Here is a 20,181-nt window from a genome sequence, read left to right on the forward strand (position 1 = left end):
AATTATTTCGAAGTGTGCACTTTATCTTGCAGAATACACTGTTAACAATCAGCAGTTATAAGTCTTTTTTTCATTATAGAACTACAAGATGAGTGGCATTTAAAATAAATAAATAATAGTTTATTTCAACTTCTTTTGTTCATGAAAAATTGCAGATGTTTATTTTGTAAAACTGTGGATATCATGACAAAGGAGAAAACGAAGGATGAAATTGGCACATAACTTTCAATTACTGTATTACCGTAGTTACACCATGAAGCTAAGCTAAAATCATATTAGACCGCATGAGTCATTGAGAAAACTAGCTTGAAAAATATAAATTCAACATGAATAAAAGTGTAGTCTGTATATATTGTAGATGCTAAATGTGAAACTATATGTGATTGTTTTGAATAGGGGAGATATCGGCTTGATCAAATGTGTTTTTGTGGCTGCTGTCTAGTTTTAAACACTCAAAAGACACTTTGATATGGTGAACTAAGTGGTATTCTTTTTTTTTTATTGAAAATTTTTAAAATTTTTACAAGAAAAAAAAAAACAACCCTCCCAAACCCACCCCAGCCCTCCCATTCCCTCCCTCAGCCTTCCCAGAGCTGAATATAGGCTTAATTAAAGTTTCTTGAATTCTTAAAAAAAAAGTATAAACCATAGATAAGTCTAAATACATTACTTAAACTAATAGAATAATTAACAATAATATATATATATAAAAAAACATAAATATTAAAGAAAAGAAAAAAAATACTTAAAAAGAAAAAAAATAAAGAGAAAGAAGAAAAGAAATATAAGAAAGTAAAATAATAATAAAAAATATAAAAAGAAAGAAAAAATAATACAGTCTATAAAATATTAAAATTTATATATAAGTTATTGAAAAACTAAATAATACTTTTTTATATCCAACTTATATTGTATAAAATCTATCCATTTTTCCCATACCACAAAGAACTTCTCTTGCGATTGATCCTTTAAAAAAGCCGAAATCTTTGCCATTTCTGCCAAATAGGATACTTTGGAAAACCACTCTTGCAAAGTAGGCAAAGATTCCTTCTTCCAATATTGCCCTACTAACAACCTTGTGGCTGTAATTAAATTTAACATCAATATAACCTCCTTAGTATCACAATCGGTAATAATACCTAGCAAAAACAATTGTGGGGTAAATTTTACCCTCCTAAAAATTCTTTGAATATTCCACCATATCTTAATCCAAAAGGCTTTTATATTTTTACACGACCACCAAATATGGTAATAAGTAGCGTCCAAACAACCACATCTCCAACATTTGGGCTGTAAGTCAGGATACATACGAGACATTTTTTGTGGATCAAGGTGCCATCTATAAAACATTTTATAAAAATTCTCCCTTAAGTTCTGGGCTTGTGTAAATTTAACATTTCTCACCCAGATGATTTCCCAGGTATCTAGTAGAACTGGTTCACCAAAATTTTGTGCCCATTTAATCATACATTCTTTAATTAATTCTGGTTCTGAGCCCAATTCTACTAGCAACCCATTAATTCTCTTAATATGAGTTCGTCTTTGATCTTTTACTTGTTTAACAAAATTTTCATCTTCTCTAAGCAAGCCCACATTACGATCTATCTTCCATCTGTCCACTATTTGTCTGTACTGAAACCATGAATATATAATATTTTCTTGTGCTAAATCTTCCAAAGATTTTAACTGCCAAATTTTACCATCCCATCTAAGCAATTGTGCATAAGAAACACTATCCATCTTGACTCCTCTCCTTATCCCCTCTATCTCATGCCAAGGTATAGCCCATAATGGTATTTTAGAATCACTTCTGTAATATTTCCTCCAAACCCGAAGTAAAGAAACCCTTATAATATGAGATTTAAAAACCCGGTCAACTTTTTTATTAAAAATTAAATAGGCATGCCATCCAAAAAGTAAATCCCAACCCTCCAAGAGGAGTATTTCTACATTTGTTAAATTAACCCAATCACTAATTAATGTTAAAACCACAGCATCATAATACAATTTCAAATTTGGTACCTTGAATCCACCTCTCTCACGAATATCTTGTATAATTTTAAGCTTTACTCTTGGTTTTTTCCCTGCCCAAATGAATTTATTGATACCTTTCTGCCATTCATTTAAGTTGACCTCATTCTTTAAAATAGGTATCATTTGAAATAAGAAAAGGAACTTAGGCAGGACATTCATTTTAATCGCCGCAATTCTTCCCAAAAGAGATAATTGCAACTTCTCCCAATTTTTCAAGTCTCTTTGTATCCTGACCCACAACCTTTCATAATTATTTTTATACAATTTTACATTAGAGACAGATAAAGTAACCCCCAAATATTTTACCTTATCAACAACCTCAAAATCTGTCAAATTAACCAAAGTCTGCTTATCCATATTAGTCATATTTTGGGGTAATATTTTGGTCTTATTGTTATTAATTTTAAAACCCGAAACCCGTCCATATTGGTATATCAATTGTAATAACTCTACTACGGAGTGAGTAGGTTGGGACATAAGTGGTATTCTTTGATATGGCAAACTAAGAATGAAAATAGATGAATAAATGAATGCTTTGGGACATTTATCTCATTTTATATGGACAGGAGAAATAGAATTTTGCTAAAGTTCTACTCTATTTTAATGTGGCTAATTATACACATGCTTGCTTTGCTTGTATTAATCAAGGTTGTGTTAATTAAGGTTTTAATGCTTTTTTGCTTTAATGTATTATTTTTGTTCCAAGCAATCCTTTTTAGAGCAATATATGAAACTTTTTATAAATTAAAATAAACTAGAATTAAGCATTTCCATATCCTGTCTATATTTCAGAGACAAATATATAAATCAATGACAATGAAAATAAGTGGAGCTCAAAAGAATAATGTCCTCAGCAGTGATTGAAATACAGAACTCCTCATTTCAACCCTTACAAACATGATAATGATGATGTTATCCATTCAGTCATGTTCGACTCTTGGTGATGTTATGGGCCACGTCTCTCCACATCTTCCAATCTTGCACAATTTCTTTGAGTTTTTCTATGCTCTGGCTAATGTCAGCTTTGATGGAGTCCAGCCATCATGTTCTTTGGCAGCCTGGTTTCCTTTTATAGCTGACTCTTCCCAACATAACTGCTTTCTCTAGTGAATTCCTCCGTATGACACAGCCAAAATAAGTGAGATGCAGTTTTGTGATTTTTTTTCCTTCTAGTGACATTCTCTTTTTCTCTGTGTGTCTTTACAAATAATGTAAATATGAGCCAATCATATATTAGTACTAGTGTAAGGATTACTGGATTACTACAGTAATGTGTAGGAAATATTTTGTAAACTCTAAAGTGCTACAGAAGTGCAAGATGGCATTCTAACTGTTGAGATTACAAAAAATATGACCCTTTATGTTTTTAAAAGGAATTTGCTAAAAGAAACCTCTTTTCCAACTGTTCTGGCATGCTTCAATCCTAGAAGAAATTCATAGTGAAAGCTTTTATTATACAATTCTCTTCTTCCATCCAGCATTGATTGTATTATTCTTAGGGACAACTAATTTCATTTTACTGAGGGGACTGGTAGTCTCTTCTCCTGAGATTACTGTCTAGTCCATGGATGGGCAACCTTGGCTCTTTTATGACTTGTGGGCTTCAACTCCCAGAAGTTGGCTCAGGAAGTCATAAAAGAGCCAAGGTTGCCTACCCCTGGACTAGTCAAACAAACATTGTTCCACCAGGCATAGCCATGCTACATACACCCTACACCCTATCATGTTTTTGGATTAAATAAGTTATATAAAGACTAAGAAACAAACTAGGTTTTGTTCTGTTTCTTTAATTGGCTAATTAAAAGGTTACAAATTTGTGTATCTAAGGTTTGATATGTAATTATAATGGTAAGCACCCAAAATTTGATGATTACAAAATTAATCCTAGCCGAAGAGAAGGAGAAAGAGGGAAGGGAAACGTGGGAAGGGAGGAGTCTCTTAAGACAGATGTTCAGGTCCCTATGTTTTTACCTGAACTAAAAAGGGGAAATTGAAAGGACTTCTTCAGCACCATCTTTCATATCTGAGCCCGTTCCTTTCTTTGTTCTTTACCCCATTTCTCCATACAGAAGATGACCTTGTTTTCTGACTTTCTTCATTTGTGCTATCATCTTGCGTTAACTTGATGTCAGTGTTTAGTTACTGGCTATATATTTCAGCAACCTGTATCAACTCAGCTGCCAAAATATACACCGAATGAAAGGAAAAAAAGCTTAAAGGAGGGGTTATGTTTTTTAAAAGTTACACTGCAGCAAAATTAAGTTTTATGCTTAATGTTGCTTTTTTGGCAAAACAAAGCTTCATGGTATATTTCTAGAAGAATAAATGAAATGTAACCCTTGCAGCCACGGTATGAGATAGCATAGGCATAGGATGGTGTTGTGGGTGACTTGTTAGTACCTGAATGGGAGTCTGCATCTCTCCTGGGCACATGTGAACTGTCAATGATCTTCTGTGCCTTCCACTATGTATCCTTTTCTTTCTAGACGTGTTCAGGCCTGCTTATGGAATGCCCTAGGATTTGTTCTCTTCCCCCTACTTTTTATAATCTACATGAAAACCCTAGGAGAGGCCATCTGTCACTTTGCCAGCCCAATCATTTTGCAGAGTAGGGATCAGCAATGAGGGCAGCATTTATGTGGCTTTGGTTTTCTGTGTGCCAGGATAGCACTTTATCTCAGGCATCTTGAAGAGTCCAAGGAGGCCTGGAACATCTTTCCCAGAAGAAAATTTGGGAACAGAGGGCAAATGATGTCACATCTTCCAAATGGAAAAGGTTTTCACTCCAAAACATAAGGTTTATAATGTCGTTTTCTTACTATCGGGCACATACATAAAAAAATACAATGGCATTACCGGTAGCAGCTTTGACGGCTTTGGGGGGGGGAGGGCAGTTATGAAAATGAATAATGCTGTGCAGCTCCCCCCCCCATTTTTCTTATGGCCTGAACCAACATTTACTGAAGAGGTGAACTGCGCAGTCATCAAAATAAGCAGAAGGACACCGCAGTAGTTGGGCGCTGAGCTCATCTATGAACAAGTTGCGTTTACCAACAGGTCGAGATATAACCAATATTTTACGGAGAGGCTAGGAAAAACAAGCAACTACGATTTTTGCGGTTCTGAGTCTAAGATCTCTCCTGGCGGGTTAAATTAGCATGTACTAGGGAGAAATGCCAACAAAACCTCAGAATTGCTCTCAAGGGAGGCACCGGGACTCTCTATATAAGCGCAGAGCGTACGCAGAGCTTCTCGCCCTGCCTTACAACACAAGAACCGGCTGGGGCAAAAGCGCGTCCGCGTGGGATCCCTAGACGCACTTCCGCCGTACAGCCGGCTGCAACTCTATGGTGCAGGAGGGATGGCCGTTTGTTTCTCATAGGCTCCTGCAGGTTTGGTTTCTTCCGGGGTGGGCGGAGGCGTGGACGAAGATGGCGGACGAGGAAGAGAGGGGGAGCTCAGAGGTTTACACCCTTCGGTTGGGAACGGAGACCGAAGCCGCGGGAGACGGAGAGCTGCTGGAGTGCGGAGAACCCTTGGACTCCATCGGCTACGTGCTGTACAGGTAAGGTTCTCCTCGACCTCGGCAGAGCCGTCTGAGTAGAAGCCGCTTCTCCGGAACTCAGTTAAGCTGATTTAACTTTCAATTGAAGAGAGTCACTCAGGGTTGAACTGTGGAGTTCTTGGTACTCTCTGAGCTCGTTTCATTACCCGAACTTTGCTAGTAATTTGGAGACGGCTTGACGTTTTAGGGCGCCCCTTATGTTGCTCAGTGTCCTTAATTGAGGCATAATTTCATTGCAAGGAACTTCACTTTGGATTGGGCGGCGTTAGTAGCCATCTAAATCAAGTAAATAGTCTCCCTTTCGGAAATGTGGGGAGATGAAGGAAGGGTCAAGTCCGCCTAGGAAAAGCAAGCTCCCCTCTCCAGCCATTCATTTTATTCCAAATCTAGGATATCCAGGGATGCTTGTTCAGCATGGAGAAATGTTTTGAATTGAAATAAATGTTGGAAATAAAAACCGCAGTAAATGCTCTTAAAGGAAGCAAACTGTTTTGTGAAGCTTAAATGCTTAAATCCACATCCCAAATATAAATGTCCTGGTCTGGAAATTCTTCATTTTAAATATGTTGGGTCTCAGTTGAGAATGATTTTTGTGACTTGCTCTTTTTTTGCTAGAAACAATTAAATAATGCACATAGATAAATTGGTAGAAATAAAAAACAAATAGGATAACTGATGATCATTGTTTCAATTGATTCTGGATAGTTTTTATATGCTTGTATAATGGTTTTTAACTTGTTGTTATTGGATTGTTTTTACTTGTTGTGAGTCCCCAGAGTCACTTAGATGAGATGTGAGGCTATACAAATTGGATAAACAATAAAAATGAGTACCAGCGCTATCTCTACACACTGTCAATTTTCTTGGATATATGTTATATCAAGTTTATATAGTTGGGTTTTTATTGTTATCCAGCCTCCTGCAACTTGATAGTCTCCAAATGTATTTAGACTACAAGTCCCAGAATTCTCCTTTGTTTAATCCAACATATCAATAAGGTACCTAGTTGGGGAAAAGTTGTGTTTCCTGTGTTTCTGCAGGTAGGGTTCCTTGTGATGATGCAATAATACGTGTTTATAGAGAGCATAGTAATAGGAATGTTTAAAATCTATCAAATTTGTTTTACATAAACATTCTTCTTTCCTAGTTGCAAGTACAATTCTCAGCAAGGAGCTATTCTGTACTACAACATACATGAACAGGTCTTTGATATTTAAGAGATATCCTTGAACTATATATTTCTTTTAAATGTTCTTACATTTGCTACCTGCTGACTGATCTTTTTTTTTTATAGGAACAGGAAAGAATGGGCAGATATTGAGCCAGTTCCTCAAGATGATGGGCCACATCCTGTTGTTCAGATCATATATAGTGAAAAATGTAAGTTTAGAAGAAGCTTGAGAGACCTCTTTTCAATGGTGGGGATAGTCATGGCAAAATGACTGTAAAAATGGTTATCCCTGAATAAACAGACCATCTAAGTTTATCTTCTCACCTGGTTTTACTCTACCTTGTATTTGTTTGGCCCAGAATCTCTCACATTCCAGGCTTTATTGAATTGCAACTCTCAACATCATCATTCAGCATGGCCGCTTGTGTGTGGAGGGGAGGGATTGTAGTTCAATAACAGTTTTATACTACTGTTCCTAATTTGGCTAAGTGTGTCTTTGCTTTTTGGAGACTGGCATTGTTAACTTCATTGTAGTTCTAATTGAGTTGTACTGTCTGACCCATTACTGACCAGTGTAAATTAAAATTACAAATTTTTGCAGGCTTCTGTGGGAGTAAGTTCAGCTGAACATTCTGAGGTTGACTTTGGAATAAATTGTTGTAGGATTTTATAATGGTTCACAAGAATCTGGAATTGTGTAGTGTGTTTTTCATTGGAAGCCAAAGATGAAACAGATGATTAGATCATCAAGACATGAAAGAAACTAAGATTAGAACTATGCTTGTTATAAGCTATTACATGAGGTTGAAGCTAATTAAAAATTGTTGTATCTACTTATGAAATAATCCTAGAAGTTTGAATATCAAACTTTAAAACTCAATTCAGAAAGGTAAGCTGTTTTTCCACCAATTAAATGTTAAGTTTAGAGAAATCAACAGAAGCAGATAATTGTATCAGGAAACAATTATATTGATGAAATGTACTATGTGATACTCAAAAGCATCAGAAGACCCCAGGATTCCCATGCTTTATGCAAATTTACTATTATATAAGTGGTAATTTTTGACCCAGAATTCACTTTATGTGGAAAAAAGAAAGTTACTATGCAATTCCAATTACCTGGAAACTTACCAAGATTTTTTTCTGCCAAAACCACTTGAACATTTTCCCATCAAAACTTTGATGCCTTCACTCTTGCATCAAAGTTGTGGGGTTGTTCTAGTTTTGTGTTCCACTTATTTCCATATGCAGTTGCTATTACTGTGATAATCAAAATGGCCATCAATATTTCATCCAACCTTCTTACCGAGTAGGAAATTGACCTTTGAAAAGATTGAAAAGATAAGAGTAAATGTAGCAAAGGAAAGCCAAAAAATAGCCACAAACTATTTTTTTTCTGCCTAGTTAAAGATGTATATGATTACTTCCGGGCTGTTCTGCAACATGATGAACGGAGTGAGAGAGCTTTCAGGTTAACAGGGGACGCCATTGAACTTAATGCTGCAAACTACACAGTATGGTATGTAATAATCCTGAGAATTTATTTTTTTGTTCTGTTCCAAAATTCCAAAAGAAGACAATTTTAAAATACTGAGGCCATTCAGATTAGTTACAAGCTGCCTTTTGGTGTGACATTTGCAAACTTTTTATTCGTTTGTTACAACTACCCTGTTTCCCTGAAAGTAAGGCCTACCCCCAAAATAAGCCCTAGCTTGATTTTTGGGGGTGGGCCTAATATAAGCCCTACCCAAAAAATAAGCCCTAGTTTTGGGGTGAGGTACACACTTAAAAATCAAGCTAGGGTGGGGGGGGTGGATCCCATGCACCCTGCACCCTCTTACCTTGCAGCCAGGCCTCTCCTCGCCGCCCACTTTTTCTGAGGCGTCTTTTGCAGCCAGGCCTGCATTTCTGGAAAGGCCACTGCAGCCGAGAACCAAGCTATGAATTGAATCCATAGCTCGGTACTCGGCTGCAGAGGCCTTTCAGAAAGGCCTGACTGCGAAATACAGAATATTCTTTTGGCTGCAGAAGTGGACCGGCTGGGCAGGGCTATCGATGCAGGGGATGAATAAAAAAGACACCACCCCCTGAAAATAAGACCTGGTGCCTCTTTTGGAGGCAAAAGAAAAAAGACCCACTCTTATTTTCGGGGAAACACAGGATATTGTGTGCCATCTACCCAAGTGACTCTAGGTTCGAATGAATGAATGCATGAATGCTTTATTTGGCCAAGTGTGATTAGACACACAAGGAATTTGTCTCTGGTGCAGAAGTTCTCAGTGTACATGCAAAGCAACAGAATAATCATTATCATAATAATACCAATAAGAGGGGGGGAGTAAAGAAGATAAAGATAATAATACTTCAGCTATACTACATGGGTAAATACACAGTGGTTTGTAGGTGGTTTATAAGTGAATAGTTTTATGATAAGTTTGGAAACTGAACAAAATGCTATAGACTTATTACAAAGTTACAAACCATCTAGAACTTTAGACAGTTCATAAAGCCAAGTCATAACACACAAAGAGCTTAATTATCCTCACAATAGTAAAGTCAGTGAAAATCTTAAACTGAACAGACTGCTTAGCACAGAGTTATTTTCTTTATTTGGATGGGTTCTATTTATCTGAGGTTCATGTTCTTACCAATTGGACACAGTTCATTTTTCAAGTCAAAGAGCTTATCCAGGAAGTGTGTATTACCTTTAACTATAGCAAAAATTCATCAATGTGAGATGATCTTTAATGTTGTCAGACTGCAACTTCTGTCACTCCTAACCATTGTGGTTTGGGTTGATAATTTGGTGAGTTCAGCAAGAACTGATGGGTCCTCTCTCAAATGTAGCAAATGTAGCATCTTCCCATCTTACAGATTTGGGGGTCTGATTTTCAATGAAAAAAATGCCTATTCAGAACTATTATTTATTTGGAAATGATCAATTTTGAAGTACTGACAGTAAGAGAGAGTAATATGAGGAAGCAGCTGAACTCAATGACAAGAATGCCTGCCCTGTTTTCCCCCCTGTAGGCATTTCCGTAGGGTACTTCTTCAGTCCTTGGAGAAAGACTTAAATAAGGAACTCAATTACATCACAGCTATCATTGAAGATCAGCCGAAGAATTACCAAGTCTGGTAAGTGTAGCTTCTTTGATAACAAAAGTTATTTCCTATGTATGGAAATGTTTTGATTTCTTGTGTTTTTCCCTCTGAATACGTAGTGCAGAATTGTTGCACAGAGACTGTTAAGCAGAATTTCAGCATGGTTATTAAGGGTTCTTTAAGCTGCAGATTTTGTCGGTGTGATGATATCGATTCCCATGGGGTGGTCTTGGTTTTTGAAAGAGAAAAAATAAACAATGGCAAGATGCTGTTATGTTGGCTATGCTTTGTATATTGTGCTTGAACGATGTGATACAAATAATATATCTCAGTTACTGCTGGAGCAAAACAAGGGTATTTAAACAAAGCACAGACTCATCTAAGATGTAGGGGCTGCATCTGCCAAGCAAAAAAATACAGCAGGGGATCCGCAACAACTCACTGATTCTACTGCTGTGCTTTGTTGGATAACTTGTCTTTTGTGTTTTTATATGCTTGGGTGTTCCCTCTTATGCACCATTGCCACACTTCTTGTGCAACAGGTTTTATTAGCCATGTAATTATCAACTCAAGAGGCAATTTTACTGGGTATGGCATATATTTGCAGGCATTTCTGAGGCATCAAATGATAGTTTGGGCAAGTGAACAAGCTGTTGTAAAGCTATCATTACCATGGAAAGTTTCTTACATCTAGTGTCAATTAAAACATATTTTAGTGGATGCATTCAAGTCACGTTGCCAAATGTTATTAGAACTCAATCTCTGCTGAGCTAACAATCCCTGTATTCACACCATTCAGTTAACCTGGTTAGTGAATAAAATCATTTTCTGGGTTGGCACAGAACACTTGGTCATAAACTATTGAAATAAACTGGATTTATCTAACCCACAAATGCAGCATTTCTTAAAGCGTGATCCTAGGCTCCCAGGATCCTCCCAAGAGACTGCAAAATCTAATTGGTTTTCCAGCTTATGTTAAAAAAATAAGACTATTAAAATCCCATCAAGCAACCATGAGAATCAGTACACCATATACTTCATACAAACAAAAACTTTTAAAAGTGGGAAGGCGTCCTGAGAGGGAAAAAAAATCCCTGCACTAATATACAAGAGCCGAGGTGGCGCAGCAGTTAGAGTGCAGTACTGCAGGCCACTTTAGCTGACTGTGTTCAGCAGGTCAGCGGTTCAAATCTCACCGGCTCAAGGTTGACTCAGCCTTCCATCCTTCTGAGGTAGGTAAAATGAGGACCCAGATTGTTGGGGGCAATGTAAATATATATATACATTGCTTACTGGTGTACACCGCTTAGAGAGTGCTTGCACTTAAAGCGGTATATAAGCCTCATAAATAAATAAATAAATAAATAAATAAATACAGATCCTATTTAAGCTTTAAAATAACCAGGCTCAGCATCTCATTCAAATCTCTCTCCTAGCTGCTTTTCTGGCAGGAACATTTCCATAACAATAACTAAGGGATTACAGGTAGTCTTCAATTTATTTCAGTCATTGAACAAAGTGGTGGTTAAGCAAGATGTCACATGATTGCTTTGTTCAATGACCACAATCTCCACACTCCCAGTTGTGATTGTTAAGGGAGTTGAGGGTTGTTAAAGCAATAGAGTCCTGAGTAAGGAGCATAGGGTGCCTCAGAGGGATGGGGGAGACCCTGGGAGGGGTAACACAGGCTGCACAAGTGCCTTTCTATTCAGGAGTTGAAAATCCTCTCTGACGAAATCAGGATTTTCAGCTCCTGAACAAGGAAACCCTCATGACCAGCCTGTGCAAGGCCTCCCAGGGCCTCCCCCACCTCTAAGGCCCCAGGCTCTCCTTATGTTGTTATGCTACCTCTCCATTCAGGGCTGAAAAGACTGCTTGAATTTTGGCTCCTTCTCATCTCTAGGAACTGGCTGAAAGAGCTCCCTGCCAAAGGATTTCAGCTTTGTGCCTGCTTGCATGGAACTGAAATCCTTCGTGCCTGCTTGCATGGAGCTTGGCCAGGAGTTCTTTCAGCCAGTTCCCAGAAGGGAGAGAGAGTCTTCTTGGCAGGCAGTAGCAGCCTGCAACATTCCCTGCTGGCTTTGCCATTGACTTTCTGGGGAAGCTAGCCGAGAAGACTGCAAATGGTGATCACGTGATTGGCGTGCTGGGCAAATGGCTGTAAGTACAAACAGGTTGCCAAGCAACCAGATTACAAATTAGAAAACACACACTAACAACTATTCTTTACCATTCTTGAATTTTAGGCACCACCGGCGAGTTTTGGTAGAGTGGTTGAAGGACCCATCGCAAGAACTCGAATTTATTGCAAGCATTCTTAACCAGGATGCCAAGAATTACCATGCTTGGCAACATAGACAATGGGTCATTCAGGTATTTTTCTGTGGCTCTTATCAACAATTGCTCACTGTGATCCTGAGCAGGAAATGTATGAAAGGAAAAGTGGAAGTTTTTGTTTTGCTTTATTTTTTCCCCAAAAGAAACAAATGGCAGCCATTCATTTATCTGCTGAGAAAGTGAAGGGAAATCTATGGATGCTGTCTGAATCCCATTATGTCATTTATAACAGAAGATTGAGGAAGTGATTTTGTGTGTTTTGATAATTGCATTAATATGCTTCAGACAGATCAAGTTGTTAGTGCATACCCATAATACTTTCCCCTATAAATGGTATACAAGGTATATAATAAATATCTAACATCCAGTGTATGGTTTATTTGGTTTGACATCTCAGATCTGGTATCAAGATGGTCATATTGTTATTTCTATAATTGCTATGTGAGAATGCATGTTCACTAACTCTTAAATCTATAATTGTATCAGTTAGAGGAACTAATGGAAATGAGATAATTTTCCTAATGCAGTCTCTTAGTGTTTCCTTCAATTTTATATGTTTAGGAATTTAAGCTGTGGGATGATGAATTGGAGTATGTTGACCAACTTTTGAAAGAAGATGTCAGAAATAATTCCGCCTGGAACCAAAGATACTTTGTGATTTCAAACACATCTGGTTATAATGATCCTGCTGTTCTAGAAAGAGAAATTCAGTATGTAATGTTTTAGTTGGTTTTATCTTGTACCCTGAATACAAGGTATACATGCAGTGTATTGTATGGAGAATTTTGTATACATGTCCCCAGTGGACTTTTAGAATCCTTTCGCTACCTTAAGCACTGTGTACTCTAATTTGGGATTATGGGGACTTCAGTTTTACATCTTGCTATAACCATATCCCAAAAAGAGAGGTGATCCAGAACTGTAGAACTACAAAATATATTTTAAGAAAATCCCTATCCTTCTGGAAAGTATTCTTAAAAGAGCCCAAATAAGCTCATGGAATTGGAAAGAAATGAAAAACAAAAACTGAGAATATGGCATGATATGACAGTGAACCTGGAATTTGCAACATAAACTTCATATTGTAAAAAGGACTTGTTTTTGTTTAAAACATTGGAAATACTTTGGGCATTATATACCTTGTGATATAATGGGCATTATGTACCTTGTGATATAAATCTTGATGTATGGTTTATTTCTCCTTTAACTATAGAGGAAATGCTTTGATTCGTAAATGTATCTATCATTAGGAGTAGCTCTGAAACAAAAAATGTCCAAAGTATGGAACAGAACAGCCCCATGGATTTATTGCATTGAATAAACCTTAAAACATTTCCATGATAAGGAACTAGGTGAATTTAAAATAATCCCCTTTTCTCCTTTTGTGTTTTAATAATACAGTAATCCATGCTGAGTACTATCTGGATTAAAATTATCCAAGAAGATTGTTTCAAAAATATTAAACTATGTCCAACCAATGATAGTATAGGGATGGAATTGTGCCTACTATTGGTTAACGCAGTCTTCAAATCTCCATAAATTGGAGTATTTTTTTTAAGGTAACTGCAAGATGACAGACTCCCTGAAGCATGTGAAATTTCTCTGGATTGCTGTTGTAAACTTAGAATATTTTATGACTAATATCCATAAACAAAATCAGTGTTTCACTCAATAATAGCTTGACGTGTCTCTGTGTGCCATTCAGGATATATACTACCTTGACATATATACTGTTATTCCATAGTTTCCTTATCTAGTTTGTTTTTCCTTTTCAGGTACACCCTAGAAATGATCAAGCTGGTACCTCATAATGAAAGTGCCTGGAACTACCTGAGAGGGTGAGATAGTTTTACTTACATGTTTAATGCTGTTGTAGGTTACAGATTTAATGCACATAAAGAAGGGTAGAGTCTGGTACCTGCTCAAGATTCACATAAGAATATTATTGCTTTATTATTGTTGTTAAAGTGTTGTGTTTTTTTTTACTTTTGTGATAAAAAAAATGCTTGAAAGTATGTGACCAAGCAGATGCTGTAGAAGTCACTATTTTGTTTCACTAAACAAAATGTATTTTGATGATGAGAGGAGATGCAAATTTCTTGCCCTCTCTGAAGACTAGTAAATCCAGAAAGAAATTGTTAAAAAATGTCATTTTAGTATTTGATTTTTATAATAAATAGGGTTTCCTTCCCTGGGATTTTCTGGAACCATACATAGGACTCTGTTCTGCATGAAAAGGGTTTTCCATAGGAAAAATTATAAGTACAGTGTATTTATTCAGAGAATGTCCTGGTAACAGTTCCAATAAAAGGAACTTACAAAGCAAATAGTAGCAGTTTAATGTAGTGCAGTGTTTCCCAAACTTGACAATTTTAAGGCATGAGGACTTCAACTCCCAGAATTCCACAGCCAGCAACGCTGGCTGTGGAATTCTGGGAGTTGAAGTCCACATGCCTTAAAATTGTCAAGTTTGGGAAACACTGATGTAGTGGTTAAGATGCTGGTCTAGAAAGTGGGAGACCATGAATTCTAGTCCTCCTTTAGGCAGGGAAGTTACTTTTGGACAGTCATTCTCTCTGAGCTTGACCCAATGCCTAGGGAAGTTGTTATGGGGAAAACAGGTGAAAGTATTATGTACATCACCTTGAGTACAGAATAAAGATGGGATGTAAATTGCATGATAAATAAAAATAAATGTTCAATCAGCTAACAGCACAGGACGTGGTTTTTAAAAAATGCTTTGCTTTTTTATATTGAATAGGTTGTATCCTTTCCATAGCCAAAGTACCTTCTTTTAATGCTTAAAATACTGCAGTAATATAGCTGGCTAATTTTAGGCCCTGGATTTAATGGTCCTTGCATTAAAAGATCACATTTCATCACTTAATGCATCCCTCAGAAATTGCAGCAAGTGGGCAGAAGTTCTGTCCATGAGGAAAGATAGGGTGTATGTTTTGAGAGTTGAATGAAGTATGAGGGAAGAGCACAGCTGCTTAATTTTAATTAAAACACCAAATACCTCCTTGCTCAATTTCATCCTCGTGTTCTTCCTTCTGCCGCTATTAAGATGAGCAAGCAGAACATGAGACTGGCGCTAGGATCTCTATGCTTCTAGAATGTTTAAATTTTTAAAAAATGGCAAGGTGATTGAAATTTAATATGATGTTCATGAAACTTTTTCGTTTCAGGATTTTGCAAGATCGTGGCCTTTCAAAATATCCAGATCTGCTAGAACAGCTACTGGAATTGCAGCCAAGTCATAATTCCCCTTATCTAATTGCCTTCTTGGTGGACATATATGAAGACATGTTAGAAAACCAGTGTGAAAACAAGGAAGACGCTCTCAACAAAGCATTAGAGGTTAGTTCTTTGAAGCTTAACGTTCTTTATAGTAGCTCTCCCCAGCCTGGACTCTTTAACAGAAGTTACAGTAAATGTTTTTTTTTTTTTACAGTTCAAAATTTTATTAATTTATCCAAATATAAAATACAAAAGAAAATAAGGGAGTAAAATGGGAAAAGTGTAAGGCAAAGAGAAAAAAAAGAAAGAAAAACCGTTGACTTCCGACTCTTTTTGATGCAGTAGAATAAGATAATAGCACCAAACCTCCACTTTTTACTTTTATATAATAATAATATAAACTAACCATTTCTGTAAAGACAAACCTATATAATCACCTATATAATCGGCAGACCAAAATCAAAGCTTTGTTTTTTTTTCCACCTCAAGCACAAAGTCCAAAAGTGGTTTCCAAGTAGAAACAAAAGTAATGGTGTTTTTTTTTTTCTTTAATCAAAGCAGTCAATTTAGCCATCCCTGCTAACTCCATCAACTTTTGCAGCCATTCACCCATTGTGGGAATCAAAGTGTCCTTCCCTTTTTGTGCATAAAACAACCTTGCTGCTGTCAACATATTTAACCATCAAAGTCCCCAATTTTTTCCAAACCTTTTTCCATTAAACCCAAAAGAAGAATCTCTGGTTTTATCTTTATATTCACTTTAAGAATCTTCTGCATTAGAATATGAATCCTATTCCATTATTTCTTTGCTTTATCACATGCCCACCATAAATGATAAAAAGTCCCTTCTTTACATTTGCATTTCCAACATTCATTTGACATCCCTTTGTCTTGACAACTTGTCTGGTGTTAAATACCGATAATCATCTTATAAAAATTTTCTTTTAAATTATAATTTAATGTAAGTTTTAGACCTTTCATCCACATATTCTCTCATTGTTCAAACATTACATTATATCCAAAGTTCCTTTCCCACTGAATCATAATAGTGAGAAGTTACAATAAGTCTCCATAATCTCCATCAAGCATGGTCAGTGCCATTTCTGGATAGAGAGATAAGACCATTGAAGTCAACATCTCTGGGGGGGGGGATTTCAAAATCATAGCAAGCTCCTTGTGTGTGTTTGTGAGTGCATTATGTGTGTGTGCCTAGTGGTGGTATTAAAGAAACAGAAATATTCAGAGCTGACTTCAAATTATCAGTACTGGTGCATTGAGTGCACATACAGTTGACTTTTTAAATGCTTTTTTAAAAATGAAAGCTAAGTCACAAACTATAATTTATTCAGAACTGTATTTTCAAAAGGATGAAGAAAATGACATGCTCATTCATGTAATGTGTTATACATTATACTCTTACTATTGTTGATTTCATGCATGCCAGTTACCATGGCGTTTTATGTCAGGTATAATAAAATAATCATTTGACCTTAGAAATATCAGGGTATAAGCGCATCTTTCCCTTATATTATTTCACTTTAAGAAGCAACTTAATTCCATTTTAAAAGTAATTTCTGGTATCAGAAATAATTGCCATTTGCTTCAACCTTGTCAACATTTCAAAGGTGATAGGATTAGAAAGATTGCCTTTCAACTGGATGCTGTGTTAGAAAGCTGTATTTCATTTAATATTGATTAAGAGGCTTGATCTTATAATTTATTTAAAAATCAGGCTAATTTACCAGATTATCTGAAGAAAATACTGTGTTCTAAAAAGCTTAAAGCTTTGATAAATCAATATATTTTCAATCTCAAAACTTATTTGAACAGTGCTATCAACATTTTGAAAAAATATATTCCTGACTTAAGTGTTTATAAGCTAAATAATAGAGAACAAGAAAATGGAAGGGAAGTAAATATAAATTAAAAGATAGAATGCAGAGGGGAAATATTCATTGCAGCTGTAACTGATTTGGATATGCTATTATAAAATAGCATGCAGATTTTGATAGTGGCACTGCCAAATAAGATGATGAGTATTTATAATAACTTTTTACTTTAGTTATGTAGTTAAAAATTGCCATCTTCTAGCATAATATTGGTATGCTAGAGTGATTCAATTAAATTTCAAAGAACATTGTGTCTTCCTTTTCATTGTAGATGTTTTATTTTGGTCACAAATCAATTAAACTGGTTTAATTTATTATTATTATAAGCCTTATAAGAAGTTTCAGGGATTAAACTGAAAGGAGCCTGGAATAAGATAGTTAAGTATTTAATATTGGAGAATTCAGAGTGAATACTGTTACCCAATTCACTGGCTTTGTCCTTTACTCCTGCTTATTAAATTTACTGTATAATCCAGTGGTTCTCAACCTGTGGGTCGGGACCCCATTTGGGGTCGAATGACCATTTCACGGGGGTCGCCAAACAAGGCTGTCTGCCATTTTTCCCCCCTTTTCTTTGGCTATGCCCCTGGCACCCGGTGATGTATAAGTGGTTGGGGGTCACCACAACATGGGGAACTGTATTATGGGGTCGCGGTATTAGAAAGGTTGAGAACCACTGGTATAATCTATAGTATATAAATTTTAATTACTGTATAATTTACAGTAGCATCTCCTGCTTTACTGTAAGATCTCAATAAAGCCTGCCTTCCTTCCTTCCTTCCTTCCTTCCTCCCTTCCTTCCTTCCTTCCTTCCTTCCTTCCATCCATCCATCCATCCATCCATCCATCCATAAAACACTGTGCATACTGAAGGGAATATAAACATAAGTAACTTATTATTTTCTTTTTTTGTAGTTGTGTGAAATCCTCGCTAAGGAAAAAGACATTATACGGAAAGAATACTGGGGATATATTGGAAGATCCCTTAAGAATAAATATAGCCCAAATGAGGAGCAGACTGTGCCAACAGAAAATGATCAGCATTAATTTCATGTGAAGGAGAAATGCAGCATTCAGCTTCTGTGCATTTTACAAAATCTCTAAAACTACGCTGGCCATTAATAGAGTGTTCCCCTTCTTTCCAGAGTATGTTGTAACTCTACATTAATTGCAGAGGTATTGCTTCTAACCACATTGAGAGTGCAAAGTGTTCTGCATAACAAACTGACCCACAGTTATTGCTGCTGCACACATTAGCTATGGGGTAATTAAAGCACTGTGTGTTCAAAAAACACTTTGTAATTACTTGATTTGTATCGGAAAGAAATTTGTTTTTCTATTCAGTACATGAATAACACTGTACAACCAATTCTACTAAATTTTAAAGTGACCCTTCTTCTCATAAAGTAAGTGTGCATGTGAGACTCTGAATGTATTTGGACTGGACTGCAGAGATTTATTTTATAGTGGACGTACAGGCTAATTTAAGTTACAGTATGAGGAATATGCAGTAGTACATTGGAGCAGCTATGCAACACTATGTTTTCATTTTATCTAACTAGTGCAGTGGTTCTCGACCTTTTTAATGCCGCGACCCCCAACCGGTCGTAAGTCGAGGACTACTCAACTGGTCATAAGTCGAGGACTACTCAATTGGTGCAGCACCGTTTGCAGAATGGGACTTTTGGCAGGCTCAGCAGGGCAGAGACAGCCTGGACAATTCCTATTGGCTTTTGAAAGCCAATAGAATTACACTCTATTCAAGAGAGTCTATTCTATTGGCTTTCAAAAGCCAATAGAATAAAAGAGAGTAGCACAGCTAAGGAAAAGGGGGGGGGGAAATGGCGGACTGCGTTGTTTGGCGACCCCCGTGAAATGGTCCTTCGACCCCAAATGGGGTCCCGACCCACAGGTTGAGAACCACTGAACTAGTGCCATCAATAATTTGTCAAAAAGATATAAATACTATACTTGTACAAGAATTTAATGGCTTTGTTCTATTTTCTAGAGCAAGGATATCAGAATGGGACTATAGTGAGGGTTTTCAGTGTGGCCATGGCTCTGTATACAGGTTATTAAATCACCTGTATATCTACAGAGGAAATAGTTTTTGACAATACATTGACCTAATTAAGTCTTTATCTCTGTTTTCCTGGCTGGTTTCTTGTAATTGGGGAATATTTGTACCTTGGAATGTATTTAAGATAGGGATATCTATATCTACGCATACACATGTACAGTTTATTATTTTAATATTTAAGGCCAATTCACCAATGCCATAATAATTGTTTCAGGTTTTTTCCAGTTGTCTCTGAAACTAGGCTGGCCAGATTAGGATGGTCCTGCATTCAGATTTATTTTAAAAAATGGTTTAATTCTTTAAAAAGAAAACCTTCTGCAAATTAAGATTAAAAGTGGAACCAATTAAAAACAAATAAAACTCCATCCATTTTTAACACATGAATTCAACAGGGATTCGAAATGATCTACAAACTAAGTAACCAAAGTTCTCTTTGTGAATGAACCTGTCAGTTTTGCTTTTTTTCATTCATGTTCTTAAACCTTGAGCATTTTTCTTTCTGTTAATGAAGAATTGTACAAACTTTTTTGTAAAATAAACTGAACAAATATACCTTTCCTCAATTTATAGCTAAATAGATGATATAATAATAAATGAGAATGTTATTTGGATCAATTTGACCTACTTTACTTGGGAAGCCTTTTAAGCCTTCATTTTGATGCAGTAAATACACGTAGTCCTCGACTTACGCTGTCTGAATTTTGATCATGTGACCATGTTGATGCTGCAACTGTCATAAATGTGAAAACAGCCGTAAGTCACT

At 36.5% G+C, this 20,181-nt stretch overlaps 1 protein-coding gene across 1 annotated transcript; it reads left to right on the top strand.

Annotated features, from left to right (window-relative positions):
• The first annotated feature begins 5,432 nt into the window (after positions 1-5,432).
• Positions 5,433-18,632, top strand: FNTA (farnesyltransferase, CAAX box, alpha). The gene is made up of 9 exons (XM_039350999.1): positions 5,433-5,599; positions 6,894-6,979; positions 8,175-8,289; positions 9,801-9,905; positions 12,119-12,245; positions 12,771-12,919; positions 13,985-14,047; positions 15,398-15,569; positions 18,254-18,632. The coding sequence occupies exons 1-9, from the start codon at positions 5,466-5,468 to the stop codon at positions 18,383-18,385; spliced, it is 1,083 nt and encodes a 360-aa protein (XP_039206933.1). The 5' UTR covers positions 5,433-5,465; the 3' UTR covers positions 18,386-18,632.
• The last annotated feature ends 1,549 nt before the right edge of the window (positions 18,633-20,181 follow it).

Source organism: Crotalus tigris, unplaced genomic scaffold (assembly GCF_016545835.1).
Source record: "Crotalus tigris isolate CLP2741 ecotype Arizona unplaced genomic scaffold, ASM1654583v1 scf7180000018368.3068619, whole genome shotgun sequence".
In the NCBI taxonomy this organism is placed as follows: Eukaryota; Metazoa; Chordata; class Lepidosauria; order Squamata; family Viperidae; genus Crotalus; species Crotalus tigris.